The sequence below is a fragment of the Gadus chalcogrammus genome, chromosome 3, assembly GCF_026213295.1.
Source record: "Gadus chalcogrammus isolate NIFS_2021 chromosome 3, NIFS_Gcha_1.0, whole genome shotgun sequence".
Taxonomy (NCBI): Eukaryota; Metazoa; Chordata; class Actinopteri; order Gadiformes; family Gadidae; genus Gadus; species Gadus chalcogrammus.
Genome location: NC_079414.1, coordinates 12,266,562 through 12,282,233, shown reverse-complemented (window position 1 = coordinate 12,282,233; position 15,672 = coordinate 12,266,562). Strand labels below are relative to the sequence as shown.

Genomic DNA, 15,672 nt, shown 5'->3' with positions numbered 1-15,672 from the left:
TGTGCATGTGTGTGTGAGTGTGTGTGTGTGTTTGTGTGTACCTGCTCCTAGCCTTGTGGAGTGTGTGTCGGTGCATACTGTATCTCAGAACCCGATTTACCAAACTAACCGTTTGACTTGGTAACCCTAGGAGACAGGAAGGAGACCCCCGACGGCAAGCGGTCAGCCCAGGATGGACCCCCGTACCATACAGACCCCACTCCTCACAACTGGTAAGCAGCACCTGTCTGTGCTTGTGCGTGTGTGTTTTTGCGTGTGTGTTACCATGCAGTTTGTATTGGTAGATTTCCATCTGTTTCAGTAATCACTAATTAGTAATCCATTATTGAATTGATCTAATCCGTAATACTGCTTGGTTGGACACGAAAGTGTGTCTCTTGTTATTTGTCACAAAGACATTGCACATGTCATAGTGTCAGGATGTTAAATAAATATAACATATCACATCCAGACACTATAACATACATACAGCATTACATACATGTACACCACACATTATTATATCCAAAAAGAAATACTCGTGCCATATTGTCATGTTGCTTACTTGTAAGCTAAGAACTGAAGTTTGCCCAAATAACTGAATACAATAATGTTAATCTATCATGGAGCCATCCCTTGACACTTGGTTGCTCGATACAGTTGAAGATGATAATCATCATTTTGAAAGTACCTCTTACCACGCCAGTACAGGCCACCATAGCTTCTCCTAGGCTGTTGATTGCATTCTGCAACCTCACCACTAGATGCCACTAAATCCTACATGATGCACCTTAAGCATTAATCGTTAATCATAATGTAAACCTTTAATGCATAATACTCAGGAATGCAGAACAATTAATACTGGGTCTGTGTGACCCTGGAACAAACCACTTGTAAGCCAACCCTCCCCCTTCTGACGTTTGTTGCTCCTCCTCCTCCCTCCCCTCCTCCTCCTCTTCCTCCTCCTCCTGCTGACCACTCCTCCCTCTCCTCTGATCCTTTCCCTGCTCCCCCTCACTCCCCCCCCCCTCCTCCTCCAGTGGTCCGTCGGAGCATGCGGACGAGGGGGGATCAGGCGGGGTGAAGGCCGCCTCCTGCTCGGCCTCGACGGCTCGCTCCTCCCAGGCCCCCGCCTCTAGCCCCGCCCCCACCGCTCCCCAGGCCCCGCCCCCGCCCCCCGCACAGAGCGCCTTCCCCCCCTCCCCCAACTGCCGCATCCGCGAGGTGCACTGTGGCAGCCAGGTGAGGCTGGTGGTCATCGCCATCCGGGACATCGTCAGGGGCGAGGAGATCACCGTGGACTACAGCCTGACGGAGTGGGGCGATAACCTGGTGAGTGGAACGCACACACATTATGGATATGGAAACACACAAACACACAGGCACACACGCACACACACACGCACGCACGCGTCTGAGCACACACACCCACACACACACACTCACACACACACACACACACACGCACACATGCAAACATACACACAAACTCACACGCATGCATGCGCGAGCACACACACACGCACACACACACACACGCACACGCACAGACACACACACTCACACGCATGCATGCGCGAGCACACACACACACACGCACACACGTGCACACACACACACACACACATGCACAAACACACACGCACACACACATATATATTTGTATGTTATACACACACATGCATGCACACAAACACACAAAAACAAGCACATATATATGTATATGTATATATATATATATATATATATATAGATACACGTAGGCACGCACACACACACACACACACACACACACACACACACGTATATATATATTTAAGCACACACACACACACACATTGCGCATTGTGTCTGCCTGGTGACCGCATGTGTAATGGTGCATACTGCACACCAAATAGACATTAGCACACACATAATGCAAACACACACACTCTCCCAAATGCACACACGCACTTATGCACGCACACACACACCAACACACACACAGAGCTAAGCTGAGCATGAGGTTACCATGGTGATGGCAGTTCTGCAGTTTACTCACTCTACCTGTAGTTCTCTGGCGGCTGTAACCATGGTTATCACGTGTCATCTGCCATTCAAATTAATCAGATCAGATCAATGAAGACATCAACCGTTGAAGATGATGATGAGAGCTTATCAACAGAACAGAAACACAATATCTCATGATGGTGGATACTAAATTTGACTCAGATCCAAGATGTCCCCGCCTCCTTTTTCATCATCTCCCTCTTTTCAATCTGTGCTGTATACAATGAGGTTGGCTGTCGTGCGTCCGCACTAAAAAAGAGTGTCACATCTCGCCGCCCCTTGGCTGCTCCATCTTGTCGGGTATTTTTCTGAGGCTTTTCAAATCCTAATTAACCTCGGAGGTAGCAGCTCCTCGTGCTCAGACTGACAGCCCGCCATGGGTGTGAGGCGCATGCAAACGAGCTAGCATGTAGCATGAGGTTAGCCTTGCGCCGAGTGGCTCACTCATCTTGCTTCTCCTTCTCTTTCTTTTCTTCCTCTTCCCCCTGCTCCTCCTTCCTCCTTCTTCCTCCTGCAGGGTTTCCGTGGTCCCGTGTCACCAGGGCGATACGAGTGTAACTCTGACCCGGAGAACAACAACAACAACATCATTAAAAAGGTAAACAAGAAAACCTGTTGGTTTCTAACAAAGAACCACACACTCATTCAAAAACCCACAGGAGATGAATTGAAATGGACGGCCCTCATAGTTGGTGCCTTTAGACCATTTAATGTACTTAAAGTGTCTGAATCCCCTTAATTACACACATGTTCATAGACAACTAATTCCTAGTTACCCTTTGGCTGAGTCTCTCGGTCACGACTAATGCTTGTGTCACGACTACTGGACTCAATATTCTGAGGCTGATAGAGAACTGTCTGGTTTGATTTATGTTTTGTGGGTTAACACATTCACTTTTGTCTCAGAATCTCTAGTTAAGACAACTTCCTAAGATATCTTGTTTAGGCAACTTGTTAAGACGCTTGTTATGATATCTCGTTAGAATAACTTCCTAACACTTCCTCCTTCCCCAGGAAGAGGAACCTCTCCCCCTGACCGCCAACCAGCGACAGCAGCAGCAGCAAGAGTATCTCACCCCTTCCTGGTCCCTCTCCCCTTCCTCCTCCCCCATCTCCCACTCCGACGGCAGCGACTCCGAGCCCGGGAACGACGAGGGCCGCGCCCGCACAGTCCAGCGCCAGCGCCGGCGCCGCCGCGTGCCCCACACCAAGAAGAAGACCCTTATCCGCACCACGCACAGCAACACCCCCGTGGGCTCCCCCACACGCCCCTACCGCCCCAGCCACTCCCCCCTGGCGTCCTCCCCCCCTCCCCCACACTCCTACGGCCCCTCCGCCTCCTCCTCCACCGGCCACACCTTCAAAGCCCCCACCCCGCTGGGGGCGAGCGCGCCCCACGCCAGCGCCCTGAAGGGCGTCATGGCCATGGACGCCCAGCGCCAGACCTGCGAGTACTGCGGACGCCACTTCCGCTCGCTCGGCCGCCACCTGGACAAGCACCACGCGCACCAGCCCGACGTCTGCTCGGCGCTGGTGGAGCGCTACACCCAGATGCCCCGCCTCCAGGTGCACCGCGGACCCCCCTCCTCCCCCGCGCTCGCCAACCTGTCGCCCCGCTCCGGGCCCTCCGCGCCCAGCGCCCAGCAGCAGATGCACCCCCACCACCACCCGCCGCAGGGTGTGGTGCAGGACCTCTCCATGTCCCCGCCCACCCTCACCGCCGCCAACCAATCGCCCACGTCCACCGGCAGGAGCTCCGCCCCCCCGCCCGCCCTGAGCCCCACCAGGGGCCGCGGCGCCGTGCCGGTGTCGGTGTTGAAGCGCAGCCCGCCGCCCCCCGCTGCGACGGCGACGGCGACGGCGGCGGCGGCGGCCAGGAAGGGCTCCGTGAGGAGGCACGGCGAGGAAGAGGAGGACGACGATGAGGTGGAGGTGGTAGACGTGAAGAGACCCAAGGAGGAAGAGGAGGAGGAAGAGGTGGAGGTGGTTTGCCCGCTCACGTTCAACGGCACCTCCCACGTGAAGGAGGCGGAGCCCCAGCTGAAGAGAGAGGAGCGCAAGGAGGAGGGGGAGTACCAGGCAGAGGACGAGGAGGAGGAGAACGGAGTGATGGACGTGGACGACGACAGCGCCGCAGAGGACAAGGAGAAAGATCTGATGAGGTAGGAGGAGGTGGAGCGCCGACCGGACCGCTGTTAACACTGCTTATAGTTCACACCTAGACACACGTAAGCATCCAATCGAACACAAAGGTTCACTTTATGTAGAAACAGCGCCCCCTCTGGTGAGACTTAAGGTGTAGTTAGGTTCTCACTGGTTTCCTTGGGTTTGAGTTAGTCTGGCGTCATTTCACACCAATCTGTGCTCTCAATTAGCCCAAATGGATGCCAGACAAACTTGTACCATTGACATCACCGAGACCTTGGAGCCTTCGACCAATTCAATATTTTATTTACTCAAACTCTTTTAAATGTACAACTTCTATGGATGATTCTATCGATATACCAAAATCATGTGCAACAATAGTAACATGACTGTACTGCAGGTCAAACTAAGAATAAACTAAGGAATGAACAATGGCTCTTTCTGGCTGATAGTACCGACGGATGACAATAAGTGACCCAGGGATGTGACCAATGCAGGGCAGGTTCTCCCACGGCCGTCTCCTAACCCCCCCTCCCTGTGTGTCTCTGCAGCAGCTCGGGCCGCCTCCACATGCTGCCGCTGCTCTCCTCGCTGTCCTCCCTGGTGCTCTACCTGCGCCGCCTGCAGCACTCGGCCTTCCTGTCCCTGTCGCGCCAGCTGCAGTCGGCCGAGGCCTGGCGCCTGCTCTGCCACTCCAGCCTGGCGCTGCTCATCCTCTACAACCGCCGGCGCGAGTGCGAGGTGTCCAAGCTCTCCGTGACGGAGTACCGCGCCCGCCTCATCCCCCAGTGCCCCGTGCCCGTGCCCGTGCCCGTGGGGGCGCCCCCGGCCCTCACCCCCCTGGAGGCCTCCCTCTCCCCCTTCGAGCGCCTGGTGCTGCCCCACCTGCCCCGCGTGGGCGTGCAGGGCAAGCGGGGCCGCGTGCAGCCGCTCATCCTGCCGCCGCACTGCGAGCCCTGCCTGGAGCTGCTGCTGCAGACCCGGCTGGACGTGGGCGTGGACCCGGCCAACCCCTACGTGTTCGCCCGGCCCTACCACTCGCCGGCCACGCCGCTCCGGGGCACCGACCTGCTGCGCAGCCTGGCGCGCTCCAGCGGCACACGCAACCCCCGCGCCCTCACCCAGACGCGGGTCAGGCGGCAGGTGGCCATCCTCACCCAGCTGCTGCTGCTGGGGGAGGGGGAGGAGCCGGGCCAGCCCGGGGGCGGGGCCGTGGAGCGGCTGGAGAACTTCCTGGAGAGGGAGTACCACGTGACGCAGAACTGCGCCGGGATCGGCCAGGACCCGGGCCTGATGGGCCGGGTGGGCCGCGTGGTGCTGTGCGGGGAGAGGGACGGCGTGCTGTTCCGCGGCATGAGCCTCCATCACATCTGCCTGGAGCTGGACGGTGAGAACACCCACACTGGGGCTCGTTGAGTATAGATTATAGATTAGAGGTGACAGGTGACAGGGTGCATCCACGGTTCATTGAGGGACTTAGGGACCGAAGTCGTTTCCAGTTTTCATTCTACTTGGATAACCCTTCCTTAAAGTTCATTTATACAGCACCTGTAGACACAAAGGTCATTCATATACTGTATATCTAAAAAGATATATTGTATATCTATGAATATACATGTCCCCTATATCTATAAATGTATCTGTATCTATAGCTTGTTTATCTATATAGATATTGAATACCTACTGCATCAATAACTAGTGTGTCTTGTTGTGTGACTGGGTGTTGCTGAGGGGAGGGGTGTTTGACAGGCTTACCAGAGGCTCCCTGAGCTGGGACAGATGGACTAATGACTCCCTGTATTATTATCTCCCCCCCCCCCCCCCCCCCCCAACAGTGATGTCCGGTAACTCTGCAGACTCGTACTCGGAGGGGGGAGAGTCGGACGGCGAGCAGGGCAAGGAGAAGCCCCCTCCCGAGACCCCCTGCCCCGCCCCCGCCCCCACCCCGGCCCCGCCCACCCCTACCCCCACCATGCTGTTCGTCCGCAAGGGGAAGAACAACGGCCGGGTTGGGCGGCCCAAGAAGATGAAGAACATGCAGGCGGTGCTGGCCGCCGCCGCCGCAGCGGGGGGCACCGTGCCAGCCGTGGGCGCCGCGCTGGTCAAGGGGAAGAGGAGCTCCTCCGGCCAGCAGCAGTCAGGTTAGTTATGGATCAACACGTATTGACCGATTGCTCCGCTTGGCATTAAAGAGGAAGGAGAACGGATGAGTCCCACTGTGTAACATTTCAACTAGCTCGTCGCTTAAGAAGATGACCTGGACATTCTGGACACCGTCACTGCAGAGGGATTTCAATAATTTAAACTAAGATCAAACCGATCAGCTGTGGGACAGCATTAAACACAATAACGCGATTTTGAACTCAAAATTTCAGCTGGTTTTGTATGGCGAGTGATATCCTAAGTCCTGTTGTTATATCTCATACTCACCAGGGGGGGTCACTGTCCCCAGAAGTTGTGTTTCCGTATGTGTCACAATAGGTATATAGACAGACAGTCAGGTAATTTGGCCCTAAATTGATTGATGCTTTGATAATCCACAGTGTGGTTTCTAATGAAGAGGTGATTAAGGATAAAGTACAGAGTGTGCGTTGGGGGAGTTCAGAAAGGCAGGGTGCTGAGAGACTTCACAGGGAGAGGGACTAATCATCTGAGTTCCATCTTTCACTGGTGTCTAGTTCCAAGAAATGATTTGACCCTAAACACAGCCAATCAAAACGTGTTTGTAACAACAAGTTATGAGAAAAAACTGTACCAAAACCATTGTTCGGTGCGTGTGTGTTGTCTTCAGACATACCGTTCAATTTGACTGTGTGTCCAATTTTAATACACACATACACATAAACACTGGCTGTAAGTTTGTATGAATTAATGTGTTAGTGGTGAATTTAATCTCTCGCTCTCTTTTATTATTAATTATCAATTACATGTGCTTCATTAGCAGAATATGTACACAATGTGTAACCTTGCAGTTGGACAACACAGTTAATACTTAAATCTCTCTCTCTCTTTCTGCCTTGTTCTTTCTCTCTCCCCCTCTCTCTCTCTCTCTCTCTCTCTCTCCCTGTCTCTGTCTCCCCCCCCCCCAGGTAAGCGAGGGGTGCTGAAGCGGCCGTGGTCGGAGGCGGAGCGTGCCGCGGTGGAGGAGCACCTGACGCGCAACATCGCTGAGCTGCGTGTGCCGGCCAAGGCGGACTGCGAGCGCTGCCTGCAGCAGTGCCCCCTGCTGGTCAGCAACCAGCGGGACTGGCGCGCCATCAAGTTCTACTGCCACAACCGCATCCAGCTGCTGAAGAAGAACCAGCGCCGCGACGGGGACCCGCTGCCCCTCATCGTCTGCTGAGGGAGAAACCAGGGGGGAGGGAGGGAGGGGGGGAGGGAGGGAGGGAGGCAGGGGGTGGGTTGGTGGGTTAATCCTAGGATGCGAAAAAAAAATATTTTCTTTTGTTTTATTTTGGTAGCGAAAAATATAGACATCCAATCCCCCTGGGTTCTCCCAGGGCTTAGAGCTGCACTAAGTTTGTTTGGCGTGCTGATGGTTGTGCGAGCGGAGTGCGATTTTGCCTCCCGGCGGTTTGGATTTGGCGGCTGTTTGTTGTGTCGAGCCGTCTGAACGTTCTGTTTTTCGTTCTAGTTCATTTTTTAAGTGCACTATTTAAAAGGTCTTAAAGTGCCGTTGTGAAAACGATGCGCTTCCAATCAAGCGGGGGCGCGTCATGTTTCAGTTTGTTTTTCGGTAAAGGGTGAGATAGAGATATGTCCCTAACTTTACAGACCACAGCGTTGTACACCGGCTACTGTGGAACTCTATATAAGCTTTATTTGGTATGGTTATCCCTCTCGAAGTAGACACTAAGCGGGAGAGCCCAAAGGTGTTGTTGTTTAACGACAGTTTACTAGAAGGCATTACTGGTTTTTACTGTTTGCGTTAGCTACCTGTTCCATGTTAGCTACCGGTTTCTGAGACGTTGGAGGATAAACAGCCTCTGGTATTTGTCCATACTTTAGCTCTCTGGTCGCACATGACCATGTAGTGGCCCCAGTTATTATTCAAATAAGACTAACTGTTAAGCCTTGACTGAATAGTGAGAGTTCTCTGTGAAACAAGCTCGTTCCTACACATTGTTTAACTTTGGACCGCTTATTTGGACGTTTAAGGTACTCCTGCGTATTGAATGTTTGTTACTTTATTGGTCCAGTTTGGACAAGGAGATTCATTTCTTAACGATACACAAACAAATGTAAAGTGAGAGAAAATAAAACCTGGAAAAGCTAAAAATACGGGAGTGACCCATCTCCCCGAAATACTCTTGATTGTAGGCCAAGGAAAAAGTGGATGTTTTCTTTTTGAATGCCTCTGATGTGTAGTTAAACCACATCAGAATCACTTTGTTGTCAGTTGGTACGGGAATCAGAAATGCGTTTCCCCTCAGCAAGAGTATGTGCCCATCTGCGTCCACCCTCTCCATTGGCTTTCTGTACGTGTTGCACATTCGTTGTTGGCAGGAAGAAAAGAAAAAAAACACTTGGCTGTTTTGACGTAGTTGTGGATATCATCCAGTAGGGGCAAAGAAATCCCCGCCCATTGGTTTATATATAATACGTTGTACAAAAGTTGTCTTTCTGACCGATGATCGGAGAAGTTGAATGTTAAACCTTTTGCCACGAAAATGTTCTTGCTTGTTGAACACAAACTGTATATCATACTGTTTCAGTACATCATACACAGAAAATGTCATACAGTTCATGATATATACACTGTATTTCAAACAGTGTGACATACAGTGTACACCTCATAAAGTTCACAATATATATAAGTGCACATCAAAAAGTGTGACGTACAGTGTACACGTCATACAGTTCATGAAATATACAGTGTACACATCATAGAGTTAATGATATATACAGTGCACATCAAACAGTGTGACATACAGTGTTCACATCATACAGTTGATGATATATACAGTGTTCTACATTAAGTGTACATTCGGTTATACATATAGTCATACGTTGTGTGTTTGTGTGTGTTACATTCTATATGTCATGCAGTCTACACCATCCAGTGTATATATAGCTGTCAGTCCCATCCGGGTTCCGTTCTCCTCAGCTTAACGTAACGTGGTTCCATGGCTTCTCTGGTCGTGGCTGGAAGCCGTCTCTATGGGACTAATACCTGCTACCAGACAGATACTTGAAGTGATTGAGATAATCCAAGTGATCTGTCATGCTCTGGTCATGCCAGTTACTTTGTACATAACAAATATATTATTATATTATGCTAACTGGTTGTTCGTGATAGACTTTATCTGGCTGTTTTTTTTCTTCTTTCCATTCTGGAGTTGTTGTTATTTGTACATAACCATGTTTGTAAATAAGACCCATAGAAACACAAAGGAAAAAAAAACACAATGTATAAAATGCCTTGGTTATCGTGTTATGTTTCTTTTTATAAGTCTTATAAAAATGTAAAGCTTCATCTTGTGTGGTGTTATTTATTGTCATCGTCTTTATGAAACAATGGATTGGGCTATGCACACAGGGACCATTTTTTAAATGTTTTTTTCTGAAGAGTTTCAAAGGATAATAATGATAAAAAAAATACATGAAACTCATATCCTCCCTTGTCCAGCAGGTGGAGCCAGAACCTCGTCCATTGTCAATAAGACCATAGATTTCCTTAATTTTGCTCACTAAAGCCACCGAAGATAACTGATACGTGTAGTCAGGTAATTGATAAAAAAGCATTGCATGAAAAAATCCATTCGTATGTAATTATATATGTTTTAATGTCTTAAAAAAAATCAAACATTTTGTATTCTCATATGACCAGTTCAGTCCAGCATCTACAATTATTCTTAGAATCAATACTATTACTCATATTATATTAATAATACAAGAGCGTTGTTTTATGATGGATTCATCGCTCTTTATACATTATTAGGGCTTCGACAAATTCGAGAAGTTCAAATGAAAGGAAGCTTCAGTGTCTCTGAACAGCCGCGTGATGACACTACATTCAAGGCACGCGGTGAAAACACCACCGTCAGAGCATTTCAGAGCGATGGCTCTGAAAGGCTCTGGATAACATCCGAACCGTGTTTATTCCTGTTGCCTTAAATATTAACAATAAGTATGGTTATGCAATTAGTTTGCCATAAACGAGCACCTATACATTTTAAAGTAGGCCTAGGCCAAAACAATTTTTTAAGCTATATTTTCTTTACCCTTATATAGTGACGAAATAGCATGAACAAAATCATAATGAATTCAAAGCAAGCCCAAAGAAGAGGGGAATTAACCATATCTGATTCTAAACATTTGAGCAAAACAAGAATGACACAAACAACCAGGAATGAGTCAATTAAAGTACATGCAGGCTATTTACTACGTACATTACTCTAATTGGTTCACAAACATAATAAAGCTTGTAGAGTTCAATTGGATCAGCCAATGCACTCATAGTGCACTACGTCGTTTAGTGTAATTGGCTCTTCTGTGAACTGCTTGTAGATCACCAGATTGAGGATTAGGAGGACGCTCTTTATTATTTATATATTAAATTATATATTAGGATTATTATCATATATTAGTTATTTATGATTGATGATCTATATAATTTATCGGTAACACTTTATAATAATAATAAATAATAATAATACATTTAATTTAGAGGCGCCTTTCAAGACACCCAATGTCACCTTACAGAGCATATAGTCATCATAAATCGTTTAAAAAAATAATAATAATAAATTGTGGAAAAAATAAATAAATAAATAAACATAATAAATAAAAAATAAAAAATGAATAAAACAAAAACAAGACAAAACAAAACAAACAAACAAACAATCACGTTAGACGTTGTGTGCGAGTTTGAACAGGTGAGTTTTGAGTTGTGACTTGAAGGTTGTAAGGGTGTCTTTATGTGTGGGGGGAGGGAGTTCACGAGCCTGGGTGCTGAACAGCTGAATGACCGGGCACCCATTGTAGTGAGTCGTGATGTGGGGATACATAGTAGTCCAGCAGAGGTTGAGCGGAGGGAGCGGGAGGGAGTGTATTCTTGGAGGAGGTCGCAGAGGGTGCCATAATAAATAGCAAACTAGTCATTACCTAACCCTTTGTTAATATTTGTTAGTTGTTACAAAAATATCAATTTGGCACAAGTTAATCGTTTTTTCATCATTAATTAAATATAAGTTGTTTGCATAACCCTAACCAAACCCTAACGACCCTAACCCTAACACAAGGCCCTAACCCTAACACATGGCCCTAACCCTAACCTTAACCATGACACACAGCCCTAACCCTAACACACAACCCTAACCCTAAAGGTATGGCCACACTGAACGCGTTGCGCGTGTAATGCGTAACGCGCCTAACCTGACACTTGATCATTGTGTGTCAAAAAAATGGTTCAACGCACCTAACGCGCCTATGCAGCTAGATGAGCCCGCCCAGCAGAGGTGTCTTGCTTCGCCCTGAAGGGGCTTATTTTCGATTATGACCGGCGACGTTCTACACATTATCCCGCTTATTACACGGCTACTTGCCAAAACGAAAAAATAACTTCACATGGTGTGTCTTTTTACAATTTATTTGTTAGCAGCATTCGTAGTGTTGATCAGCAGTGAAATAGCCCGCCAAAGACGTTGAGGTCACTTAGCAACCGAAGACGCTGGGGTTGCCATGTTACCGGACTACTACCCATGCAAGTGAACGGAGCGTTCCACGGCATTGAGAAGACCCGTGTAATAAAGGCCTATAATATTTCTGTTTATGGCATAGATTACTCCTCAGATTTTCAACGCCTTTAACGCGCGGAACGCGTTCAGTGTGGCCGTACCTTAACCCTAACCAGCGACACTCTGGTCAGTGAAAAAAAACTATTAACTTGTGCCAAATAGATATTTTAGTAACAATTAACAAATATTAACAAAGGGTTAGGTAATGACTAGTTTGCTATTTATTATGGCACCTTTTTATAAAGTGTTACCTATTTATCTATTATTTAAAAGCACCTACCAACTGCAGTATCACAGGTTGAAAAACACTGTTAGGGGTCTTGGGATACAAATTATAAACCTATGGGATTTTTTCAACATGCATCCTACACATGTTGTCATGCAGTGATTCTAAAGTTAGACTAAACTGAATGAGAAATATTTTGTCTACTGTTGGCTATATCAAACTACGTTTAGCTCACTCACTCTCTCTATCATGTCTACATTGTTGAAAAAACCGTTGCGATCTTTGGCCACCAGGTCAATGATCCCTCTGGTGGCCATGAACGAATTTCCATGTTAATCTTTGAATGGTGGAGGTAAGGACAAGAAGTCAGGAAAAGGTAAATAGCTGTAAATAGTCATGTGTCTTTACTTCGAGAACAAAGAATCTGAATGAATGTCTTTGGCGTGTGGTGGCTGCAACTAAATCCTTCTGAGAAATGACTTTCAAATCCATCCATTGTCACCTATCGGAGGCTCAATAACTGTATTATTCTATCGGTTGCCATGGGGGTTGAAAAGGTAATATAATGTGATTCCTGTCAACATCCAGACACGTAGTCCAGCTCAAACCTGTCATTTCTCCTGCACGGTGCATGCTGATTTGCTGCCTACAGCTTTCAGTGTGAGTCTATTGACGAGCAATGTGCACCGCAAACCTCCTTAGGCACAGCCAGCAAACACATCAACCTGGGCCCCTGACCCCCAGCCCATGAAAGATTCTCCACTATTTCTTGAGAGCGATGTTTCAAAGCATTAATCTTCTGGGGTTGGATAGTGGCTAGGGTTTCCAAGCCAAAGGTCTTGTCTGGAACCCATGTGTCTACCTGTAGGCAGCATGGACCACCAGCCACTAGCAGGCTGCTAGTGGCTTTGGATAGACTAAGACTAAGGCCAATACAGCAAGTTATCAAGTGGTCGCTCACTATGGTCCTTGATCCACCATGGTCTTATTAACTTATTATTAACTGCTGAGGAGAGGTTGTCGTGGTGACCGGTCGAGGGACCGGTCGATAATCCCCCTTTCCTCTCTGCACCTTTAGATGCCTAATCAATCTTTTGCTTTTCCATTAGCCTTCTGTGTGTGTGTGTGTGTGTGTGTGTGTGTGTGTGTGTGTGTGTGTGTGTGTGTGTGTGTGTGTGTGTGTGTGTGTGTGTGTGTGTGTGTGTATGTGTGCGTGCGTGTGTGTGTGTGTGCGTCAGAATTTATCCATCTTTCAGTGAGTAAACAGTTAGATTTCGTTTGTACAAGGTGTTCTTTTTTGAACCCTCCGTCACCCTCCATTTTTCGCACCCAGACACTATCTTTTTCTACCTTGTTTCACTCTCCTATTTGGAGTCTTTGAAGCTTAGGACATTTGTTTGGGGTTCGAAAGAACATGTACTGTTAAAATACATGTTGTCCTGGACAGATATTTCAGAAAAGAGTCGTGTATCCTCAGAAAATATATCCTCTGGAAACATTCAGCACCAAAAAGAGTGTTCAACCTTGGACGTGGAGGTGAAGAAAGTGTTTTTTACAAATCCGTTTTCATGTTATTTTCTTATTTTATTCTACATTCTTTTGGCAGATCAAATTCCTATTTTGGACGTTAACGTCCAAAATGATGTGTTTAAAATCAAACTCATTGAAGAGGCAGAAGGGGCTCGCATTGCCGCAACACATGTAGGCGGAGGAGTATTAACCACCTGGGGGACAGGACTGGGGCTGGCCCAAATGAATCATTTGCAATCGCGCTCAATGAATTTTATCAAGCGATTTTTTTTTCTATTCCTGTATGAAGGCAACTTAGTAGTGGGTGCCATGGGAACAAAATGATTAAATATTTAATAATAATGTAATATTATAATTACAGCAATTTCAGCTAATTACAGCTTCAAGTCTGTCTCTGTCGGCCTGTTTAAATTCTCACACAGGTGTTAAAGTGCTATCGAAGTAGGCTATTTGAATAATGTTTGAAAATCCAAATACAAACTAACAAAGGATAATTTGGCCATCCCATGTTTGGCTAGGCCTTCAACCAGCACACACACTCAAATACACACGCACGCACGCACACACACACACACACAGGTCTGGGTTCTGTTGTAAAAATGAATGCCAAACCAGACATGAATAGAACTAAGCAGATAATCATGTGAGAGCTGTCGGGTGGAGGTCCTGATGGTGCTCTGTGAGTCAGCCCTGGCTGTAGCCCTCTCCTCCAGCTGGCTCATCAGATCTTATTAGGGGTTAATCAGACATGTGTCTCAATCCTGCCTTGAACCAAGGTCTCTTCATCTGGCAGATAAGCTAGTCCCCTGAACTTGAAAGTACATTTGATGCGTGTTTCGATTTGGAATGCATGTTTATTCATGGGATTAAGGACATGTGAGTGAAGATAGCCAAGGGAGAAAGAGAGGAGGTGGGAAAGGTGATCAGATCAGTTGACGAGAGATGCAGCGACACACGAAAGGAGACCTGCGAGTAGAGCTAACAAATCACACACAGAATTGAAGAAACGTTTTTGTTTATTCGACTGATGCTGTAATACTGGGACACATTATTATGGATTTTTGTAAACGTTCATCTTCGTGTCCCAGTTTATTAAACTCTCAGAATTCTTCAGCTGTAATGGTTCTCAGTTATTTTATTGGTTCAGTTATCAAAGGCTAGACAAAGAACAAGACACACACACACACACACATACACTCACACTTATACTCACACAACTGCAGACGCACACACATCTGTTTTCACATGCACAAGAACACAAACACACACCTGGGCTCACACACACACACACACACACATTATCTAAAATACGCTCCAATGATATTCGAATATAAAACATTTGCTGCTTCTCTGCAAAATATACTAAGGAAAACAAATTAGCGTTAGACCTGCTCATGCATCGCTCAATAGAGGTAAATATTAATTACTATTTGGTATTGAATGCAAATCAGGTGAAATTAGATATTTAAATGAGCCAATGCCAAACTGCAGCCTCCACCTTCGTTTATCCCAGGGGAGTGAGGAAGGCTTTCAGCCACAGAGGGCTAAGAACAAACAAACAAAACACAGGAGTAAAACTTTATAAGACAATGTGTTATGTAGGTCTCATTCGTAACCAGTGATGAACTCACACCCTCCCCCCACTGTGTCTACCAAACAGTTTCGTTCTGATTTCAAGTCGACCAACGCATTGAAAGACCACCCCTGTAATGGCCGTAACACTTAAACAAGGCTTCATTCTAAACTAATTAAATGGGGAGTGAGCCCCAAATCGTTGGTCTTTTGTTTTAAACCAGGAATATGTCTTCTTTAACATCGTCATACATGCCTTTTATCCCTTGATTAATCAATCTTGAGGATTTATTTACAGTAGGGTATATAGGCCTCTTTTTTCGCCCACACTTGTCCATCAGTAGCTTGGGAACCAGACAAATCTGCAAGCCAATGTTTTATTTGTTCCAACGAAAGTTTCTTGACCCACTATCATTCAGCCTGATCTCCCAG

At 47.1% G+C, this 15,672-nt stretch overlaps 1 protein-coding gene across 1 annotated transcript; it reads left to right on the top strand.

Moving 5' to 3' along the window:
• The first annotated feature begins 6,144 nt into the window (after nt 1-6,144).
• On the top strand, nt 6,145-7,522 carry si:dkey-117m1.4 (uncharacterized). Its single transcript, XM_056586001.1, has 2 exons — nt 6,145-6,314; nt 7,263-7,522. The coding sequence occupies exons 1-2, from the start codon at nt 6,146-6,148 to the stop codon at nt 7,514-7,516; spliced, it is 423 nt and encodes a 140-aa protein (XP_056441976.1). The 5' UTR covers nt 6,145; the 3' UTR covers nt 7,517-7,522.
• The last annotated feature ends 8,150 nt before the right edge of the window (nt 7,523-15,672 follow it).

Bases quoted from the DNA above. Each gene is read 5' to 3' on its own strand.
- si:dkey-117m1.4 (XM_056586001.1), top strand. From the start codon at position 6,146: ATGCTGTTCGTCCGCAAGGGGAAGAACAACGGCCGGGTTGGGCGGCCC. The intron at 6,315-7,262 runs GTTAGTTATGGA...CCCCCCCCCCAG, and splicing joins CTCCGGCCAGCAGCAGTCAG to GTAAGCGAGGGGTGCTGAAG.